Raw genomic sequence first — 9,500 nt, 5'->3', positions numbered from 1 at the left:
TTTTTGTTTCATAGTTTTAACAAAATTATTTTGATGGCACTTAGCCAGCCAGCAAAAAAGCATGAGAGAACAAATAGAAGGCCAGCGACAAAGGAAGATTGAATAAAAAGCAATGAAGTGCTAGTGAAGGGTACATTGGAAACAAGCTATTTAAATAAGGTCATGGACTACAGAAAAAACATTGGCCAAAGGAAAACTTCTAACCCAATTTCAATGAAAACTGAAAAAGTTGCTCAAAAAATCAGGCTGCAAATAATACCTCCACTAGAGCGGTTTTGTCATATTCCATCCTGTGGATGTAGATACATTGGCTGAGGACAGAGTACCACCTCTCCAATTCATCCACTGTCAGATTGCGGCTTCTCATTACCACAGTGTCGAGCAGTTTCTAGAAGGTAAAGTTTATATTAGAATTCCTTGCAGACAATATAGCAGATATCTGCTAGACCAGACACTAGAAACTGATATTCTCAATACCTCGAGTTTATTGTGGTCAACAACCAAAGGTGGCTCGGGGTCGGGTTTCTCATCCAAACAAAGGTCTTTGTGTGGTATTTTGCTGCCTGGATCACCTACGTCACAACAAAGTGCATGTTAAACCGATATTAAAGGCATTCGTAAAAAAAAAAAAGTGAACATTTCCAGCAAAATGGTGAAGCTTAATGTATGTAAAGTTACATTTTTCTGCTTTTGTATAAAGAAGCAAATAGAGAAGGTATTTTTATTTAGGAGACGTCCCTTCATTTCCTGTACCAAAGAGCAGTACATGTGTACAAAGTGAGGGGAAATCTCTTTTTAGGCAATATACATACGTCAGATAATTATCGTTTTGCAGATCAGAGTGATCTGAAAACAATGCCAACGTGCAACGGAGCAGAGGAGGCTGCACTAAAAGTTGCCAGCTTAGTGAACTTCTGACTTGATCTGATTTAAAAAAAAAACCTTAATAATTTGGGAGATCAGGCCTATTTGTATAGCAAAAAAATAATGGTATATGGACAATCACAGGCCAGTCTGACCTATAACCCACACGTGCAGCTTATTAATTTCCCTTTATAAAAGCCATGTGCTATAAATATCAATTGTTCTCACATGACAACAGTCATTATGGTGAGTCTGACATCCAGCTCCTGATATTTGATATTTTAAGATGATGTTTGACTAAGGATACAGAAGTGGCTGAAGGTTTGATTATCCAGCTGCTCAACATTTACAACCAGATGGATTCTTTGGGCATAACCTTTCCACACAGCACCAGACTCTCCCTTGTCTTCAGGAAGCTCCAAGATACCATTTCCAAGGAGACCAAATTCTGAAGCTTTACTTAAAGGATCTAAAGCGTAAAGTTTTAATCAGAAAGGCTGAATGCAAGTTCCCTCCCTTTAACGACTGGATCAGGGTTAGGGTTAGGGGCCCAACCAACCCAAGCTAAAATATATAAACAACTTGAATAAACATACAAGTTCCAAAAGATTGTTAAAACGGCAGATTAAAAAAAAAATCAATGTTGCATAACTGAGAATAGCATTAACAATTTAAAACTTTCTTCTCTGCTATCCCATAGATAGGAACTACAGTCATTGGTCTCTGATGGCAGCCAGCAATGTGACACTGTTAGGGTTCTCTGGCCAGGCTTTTGCTCACAACAGACAGGATTTGCATTTCAATTCAAGTCTATGAGATAACAAAATCTGCTTGAAGTAGGTGAACTACAGATTGAATGCACTGGTCAAGGAATTCTGAATGATCTCAGAGAAGTCTCAAATGGATGCCAGACAGCCTAAAGTCTACTGAATGATAAGCATGTGTGCTTTGTAGTAGTCATTGCCATCACATGTGAGATATATATATCATAAATCAAAGTTATACATGCAATTTGGTTGTTTAAAATGCTCTTAAGCAAATAAATATAACAAGCACCCAAGCATTCTCATCAAGATAGCAGGAACAACCGCCTAAAATGTTTATATTATTTTTTTCCGACAGAATAAGGATCTTTGGCTTTCTTCTAAACGCTAAATTTCCAGCTTTCTCTCTGGATAATGAGTTTATTTTTCTAAAATATAATGCAGGGTGGGGAGGGAATTAAGAAAGTTTTATCATCAGAAAGTGGAACTATTCTTGGCTATCATATTTTGTACAGCAGGCTTCATGTAATTTAAAGTAATGCAGATTAATACAGACTCATAGACAATCCTTTCGTATATATTCACATCCTTTCTTTCCCTCATTATTTTATTTACATCCTTGAGAGCAAACAGAAGCCTTGTGTAAGCTTCCAGTCACCCTGGTGGATACATCACAGGGCTTAGGGCTCTCTCATCACCCGACATGACAGCGCCGGTGCCTTGCAAGCAGTTTAGGAATGCAGAACTGTCTGTGTTTTTCTCTGATCTGGATGACCAAACGAGGAAGTAAGGAGTAAAAGAAGGTTAAGCAGAAAAACACTGATTTTTGAACGCCATAGACACGAATCTGCATTGAATGAGGCAGTCATGAAAAAAAAAAAAAAAAAAAAACAGGGTGGGCTGCAGTCTGAAGCAAACGAACATTATGGATTTCCTTTACAGTACTCTAAGCCATACTGTCTTGACCAGAACTTTTTAGCTATGGGTTTGGCTTAGGCAAGTGACTGGGGCATAAACCTAAATATCAAATAAAAGTTTGTGAACTTTTGTAAATACTTTATTTGCTTTTCTAGAAAGTCATGTCATACGATGTATCCAAAACTATTGGGGGGGGCCCTCATCAATATGGACTGATGAGGCCTAATATTGGTAAACATCTGAAATGATTGACCAAATAAGAATTTGCTGAAGAAATAAAAAGCAATAAATGTTGTTTGAATGCCCTACGCCTAAAATGTATAATTATTACACATCAGGTAATCTTTGACCAAATCTGATGTTCAGTGTTTGCTCAATGTTGTTCATGGATACCTCGTGGTGGATCCATGAACGGCGATTAGGAATGACCACTATGCAAGTCAAAGGAATAGAGGACAACCTGCACCTTCCCCTCTTTATAGAAAAGAATTAGTGCTGTGTGTAATTAGTGCTGTGTGTAAAGCTGTCGTTCATTTGTTACTCGAAACAATCATGAAAGATCGGTTCCAGCAGCTATATTGGACCTTCAAACAGCCAGAAGTAAGCAGGTAAAAAGATAGCCCATCTCTACAGGGAGTGCTATTTGGACATAGTAGGGATATGAACTATACAGTCATATCAGTTAAATAAGATTAAGCTGAACTTGTTTAAAGGCACAGTGCTATCTAGCATGTTGCCACAACTATCTACAGGAGAGTAAGGGGCACATAGTAGATGAGCGGTATGACAAACACATTCATACCAGATTTTACAAAGACTGAGTAAAACCTGTATGAAGACAAGCTGTCCCCTTTCCTTTTTAAAGTGACAGGTTGTTTGTAATATCTATTTTTGACTCTGTGACACTCTTCAGTGAATGACTGCATGCTGGTGGTGGTCTCATGTCATTCCATCCCTAGATGCACTGGGTAATCTGCAGTACATGTTTGCCCCGGAGTAGTGAGAATAGATAAAGTCAAGTTATCGCCTCAAATAAGCTAGACGACAGTAATAAATGATTAATTTTTTTAAACACAGACACCAAATTACCTTCTGGCTCCTCTTCTACCTCCATTGCTTCTTGCTCATTACGCTGACAAGCTGCTTCTGTCGGCTGTGGTTCCTTATCACTATGCTGACTTGTAGAGTTGTGACAGTTAACCAATTCATTAACTGGGGGTACTTGAGTCTCATTAACTGAGGGTTCTTGAGTCTCAGAGTCTTTGTCCAGATTTACAGGGGTGTCATTATTTTCCTTGCCATTAGGGAAAGCAGATATAGGTGTGCTTTCCAAGCTATCCAATGAAGAGTTTCCATTTACATAGTCTGTGGTAAGAGGTGGGTTCTTGGCAGTAATTGTTCCATCTTCCAGTGGTGAGTTGCTATTGGCCAACATAGATTCATTGGAGTTTTCCTCCTCTGTGGTCTCGACACTGCTGACCTTACCAGGTAACCCGTTCTGGTGCTCCGCATCGCCATCTGTCACGTCACATGAGGACTCATCGTTTGTCATAGAATGGTCTCCCGTCTCCTCTCCATTTTCCTCCATGCAGTCGCCATTTTCTAAAGTGTCATCATTGTCCTCATCCTCTTGGAACTTAGAATCCTCCTCTTCTTTCTTTAAATAGTTGGATTTCTTCTTCTTTATTATCCCACGGCCCCACTGCGAGCGGCGTCTTTGCTTTTTTCGAGTTTGGACTGTTGGAAAAGAAAATAAATGAAGTTAAAGTGGATATTTTTGGGTAGAACATGAAAGCTAAAATATCCAACTATTTTTTTTCTGAAGGGTTTCTGTGGAAGTTAGGCAACATACACACGATAGATGATGCTCATCCGATAACCGTCTCAGGGCTGATATCCGACGAGAATCTGGCATGTGTACAACACTCGTTGTTCGTCATTCATGGATCCTTCCTGGCAAATCCAAAAATGATGAACGATCATAATGAAAGTGAAGGGGAGAGAGAGAGAGCACAGTGGGGTCGTTCTTCCCCTCCCCTCCCCATAGAGCAAAACGCTGCTGTATGTACAACGCTTGTTCGTGCATCATTTAGTCCTTTGTCATTGGAAAGGATTGTGAAAGATCCTTTACAATGACAATTATTGCATGTGTGTAGGCAGCCTTAGTATTTTTATTTATTTATTTGGTTACAGGAATAGCAGGGGGAAAAAAAGCTGGAAAGAATAACAGGATGATTTTACACCCATTGCTTGTATAACACAGATAAGTCTTTAGTGAGCTAGTAGGTTTAACATACAAGGATAAGTCAAAACAATAAAACCCCCTTCCCAATATTGTGTAGATCCCCCTAGTGCCACCAAAACAGCTCTGACCCATGGAGACAAAAATGTCCTCTGAAGATGTCCTCTAAGTTCTGGCATGTCAGGTTTATTTCCATGTGCACCATCCCTTCCCCAAGCAACCAATGCACATCCACGTGACTTAAAAGAAAATGTGATTGATCAGACAAGGTCACTTTCTTGCATTGCTCCATATCCAATAGTTCTGTGAAATCAAACTAGATGGGCTAGCCCTTAAATCCCCTTACCCCAATGCATCAATGAACCCTGTGATGCCCTTGACCCTATTGCTCATTTATCAATAATTCTTCCACAGACCACTTTGGATAGGTGATAACCAATGCAAACCAAGACCACCATATAAGACGTTTTGAAGATGCTCTGACTCAGTTGTCCAGCCATCACAATTTAGCCCTCATCAAATGACCTAAAAATGTTTACTTGCTGTTAATATTTCCCAACTCAACAGGTGTAGCTCCAGCCATAAATGTAGTTTTTATTGTATTCTCTGATCCCACTGGAGAGATTCACCTCCCTTTTTTTGCTGGTGACCATCACCAAGACAAAGCAAGAGGCAATCAAATATTGAGAATATATTGTCATCAGAGAAGCAGCTGAAGGAAAATGCTCCAATGGGCACACGTTCTGGGATGAAAGCTTGGCAATGAGTGCTCCTTACTTTCTGTTGGGGTCTCTTTATGAGAAGAAGTGAAGGAAAATTTCCCTAAAGGAATACAGGCAGCAGAAAAATACCCAGATATGGGTTGTAACTTTTTCTTTCTACAAAAGCAAACATTGTCCTTGGTTTTGTTTTGGCTGATGTAAGTGCCCGGCACATATATATTATTCCTCTCCATATATACACAGTTGCCAACTTTTTAAAATCTTTTTACAGGAATGCTATTTTACTGCCTCTGCTAAGCTTTTCAAATCCATTACGTTGGAGGACCACTGAGCTCCATGTACCCAATTAAACCACTTATTAAACTAAACTGTGAAAACCTTTTTACTGTAAATGCTGTTCTAAGAACATTAAGGTAAAAGCCTAAGTTATCCTTCAGATTACCAATGACTGATCAGAAATACAGCATAAAGTGAGGTAAGAATTAATCAGACGGTAAACAATGGGGCTTTATACTGACATCTGTTATATGTTGCAGTAATTTATAACCAATAGTGCTGAATTAACTCTCAGCCTACATCAGTGGTGATAGGAATTTTTTCCATATAAAAGATAACTAATGGTTGGATAAAAGTTAAAGCCTAACACAGGCTTTAACTTCCTACCATTGCTGAAAACCCAATGTAGGCTTACATCATTAACTAAAAACACCAATTAATTCATTAATTCAAAGCATCTCGCTTTCAATCCTCCTGATTTTTTTTTTTTTTATTGTAAACAAAGCTGCATTTTCACTTAAACTTTACAGACTGTTCTTTTGCCAGACACTAGATGCTAACACAACAAAACCTGCACTGAGTTTGCAGAAGACAAAAACAGATGAGCGCGCCAACATCTCCGTTTGCCCGCAGCTGGGAAGGAGCGCTGGCACAGCCCACCTCAAGTTCTGACAGGGAGATGGAACTGGAAGCAGACAGGCTTGCTTAATAAATCCCAAAGAAAAAAAGCACATGCCGGGTAATAGCTGCAGGCTTTTCTAAAAACTCGAGACACATTTTACCCAAAGTTTTGTACTCTGGTTTCAGCATCTTATAAGCCAGCATCTGTTTGTTGAATCGACTTGCCTAATTTAAGCTAAAACCGGAGTTAAAGCTAAACTACTTTCATCACCTGACCAACCTTTCACCCCAACCCACACCCCTTGTTCTGCTTTGGTATTCTTTTATGATAAAATATATTTACAGGGCAAACTTAATAGAATCAAATATTGTATGAAAGCCGGTCCAAAAATAAACACATCTGTATATTGATAATTCCTATGCAGAGTTGTACCCTGCTCCCTCTAGTGGTCATCTTTAAATCTGTGAATAATAAAGATGCAAAAAGTATCACATAAAACTGATGTATGGATAAATATATACATATGAACACAATAATACACACATCAATTTATCCCGTGCATCTCAGACCCACTGACACCCTGTTGACCATTCGCAGTCTCAGACTCACCGGCACCCCTGCCGTCCCATTCGCAGTCTCTGACCCACCGGCACCCCTGCCGTCCCATTCGCAGTCTCTGACCCACCGGCACCCCTGCCGTCCCATTCGCAGTCTCTGACCCACCGGCACCCCTGCGACCCACCGGCACCCCTGCCGTCCCATTCGCAGTCTCTGACCCACCGGCACCCCTGCCGTCCCATTCGCAGTCTCTGACCCACCGGCACCCCTGCTGTCCCATTCTCAGTCTCTGACCCACCGGCGCCCCTGCCGTACCATTCGCAGTCTCTGACCCACCGGCGCCCCTGCCGTACCATTCGCAGCCTCGGACCAACCGACTCCCCTGTGGTCAATTCGTAGCCTCGGACCCAGCTACATAGCAGTTCTCACGCTGAGCTTTAGGATTCTGACATTTTACCATTCCTACACAAGAGGCGTTAAAACAGCCACTTGTAGTCTTCATTAACATGCTGTGACAAGGCGGAATTTGCTAAACAATTGGGAAGAGGGGGCATAGAGCTGCAGTTTGATCATTGTAAGTGCCTGACCAGAGGCAATATTTGCAAACTCATTGGACTGAATTAAAAAAAATTTCAAAGATTTGAAAATTAAAGGGTGATTTTGGTCACCGAATTTCTATAAATCATCAGTGGACTGGAACGCAGTTCTGGAGTCTCCTTATGGGAGGCCAGTGCCATCCTCATCAAAACTGATTGGAGGAATAATAAAAATAAGACATGAGCAAATTGAACTATAAGCTGGCCACAGAAATCAGTCAGGCAGCTTTCTGGTACCATTATATTAGATGACCATTAGATGAGCCCAGTTAGATGTACATGGAGAGGTAAAAGCAGTAATTCTCACACACTTGTAGCTCTGACATATCAGGATAAAGCCGTGTAATCTGCATTTCCTTAGAGAAGCCTCAGCTGGCGGTGTTCATGTGTAGGTCCCCATAGTCATTGTCATAGAATCCTGCCACCTAACTATGAGCCACTCACCCAATAATGAGTTATCTCCGTCTATAAAGCGAGCCATGATAACCTACCTCAGGGAACCTCAAGTAAACAAATTAGGGGACATTTTCTGGGGTAATCATAAGATACAGTTCTCTTTCACAGATGTTTTTATGATTAAAGCTCACGGCACAATGGCAGAGCCAAGAAAACACACATGAATATACTTGATGGAGCAGATGTAAAATGCAGCGAGATCGCCATCTGTTGGTGATACTGAAAAGGTCCTGATGTGAATAAAGAACAACAGAACAATTAGAACACCAATCATTAAAACTTTTCTTTTGGGAATTTTCAAGGGAATTCCTATATCATGCAAATATTCATTTGCATTTTGGGAGAAAGAATATTATTTTAAATAATATAGTAGCAGAATATACAACCTATACAAACTGATGAAGTATCAGGATCCCACGATTGAGTCAAAGGGTAAGAATAAGGTGCAGAATGGCAAACCTTCCATTCCAGAACAGATGACAGGACCAAATGTCTGAGATGTTGGAAGTATGATTCATGGGAAATTCTCCAGCTTTGTCTACCAAAATTAAAGAATCAAAAGGGAAGCTAACTTTGGGGCAGGATCTAGAAGACTGTGAAGTCAGTTTGCCCTTGTAACCAGGTGTAACAAATCTACTGGAGTAGAGGAAACATTTTCACTTTGATCTGCTAGAATTTAACATTTGTGACGCTAATAGCAAAGACAATATTACAATGCACTTTGACCAATAGGAAAAAAATAATCAGAAACATTTGGGTAACACGTCATCACACTAGGGCCACTATTTTCTGATGCACAGTACTGGAAAATAAATGCCATGCCAACAATATACAGTATGAGTTTGCAGTACATAGGTGTGTGTGGGGGCCCTTAAAAATCCTAATAAGTAATCTGCCACTACCAGAGACCAGATGCCCCACATAATCTATTGCTTCTTCTATAACCAAATATCCAGCTGCTGGAGTCGGGTTTTTATTTTCTGGTTCATAAGTGTTAAAATTATTGCATGACAAGATAAAGCCAAAACAGCTTCTTCAGTAACACAAATGCGATGGAGAAAGTTGGAGAGGAAACACAGTTCTCTTCCCAGCAGGTCAGTTATCAGCCCTTCTCTCTCATTAGAATGTGTTATACGATGCAAATGTTATGAAGAACCTATGCTGCCACGGGCCACATTTCTGGAGCTCTTGCAGCAGCAACAATTATTAAGCCCCAAATGGTGCCAAATTGTCATTGCTCAGGTGAGTTCTTTACATAAACCTCTAAGTATACTTTCATTTAGAATACAGATTTTGTACTCAAGCTAGAGGCTGATTAATGGGCAATTTCAAACTGCACACACTGGCCACCATCTATATTCTCACTTGCATATGGCATATGTAGGGAATACTTCATTGAAAGCTCGCATTAAGTTCAATCTACAGAAGCAAATTCAACATTTTCCTTTTTTTAATAAAAAAAAAAAAAAAAAAATATATATA

At 40.0% G+C, this 9,500-nt stretch overlaps 1 protein-coding gene across 4 annotated transcripts in view; it reads right to left on the bottom strand.

Moving 5' to 3' along the window:
• ATAD2B (ATPase family AAA domain containing 2B) overlaps nucleotides 1-9,500 on the bottom strand; it is an 87,135-nt gene that overhangs the window by 9,048 nt on the left and 68,587 nt on the right. For all 4 annotated transcript variants that reach the window (XM_072407473.1, XM_072407475.1, XM_072407474.1 and 1 more), the window contains 3 exons: nucleotides 3,636-4,283; nucleotides 478-572; nucleotides 260-388 (listed from right to left, as the gene is read on the bottom strand). In XM_072407473.1, the coding sequence (XP_072263574.1) occupies nucleotides 260-388; nucleotides 478-572; nucleotides 3,636-4,283 (872 nt within the window). The remainder of the gene's footprint in view (nucleotides 1-259; nucleotides 389-477; nucleotides 573-3,635; nucleotides 4,284-9,500) is intronic.

The sequence above is a fragment of the Pyxicephalus adspersus genome, chromosome 4 (assembly GCF_032062135.1).
Source record: "Pyxicephalus adspersus chromosome 4, UCB_Pads_2.0, whole genome shotgun sequence".
Classification (NCBI taxonomy): domain Eukaryota; kingdom Metazoa; phylum Chordata; class Amphibia; order Anura; family Pyxicephalidae; genus Pyxicephalus; species Pyxicephalus adspersus.
This window is presented reverse-complemented; position numbering and strand designations above follow the sequence as displayed.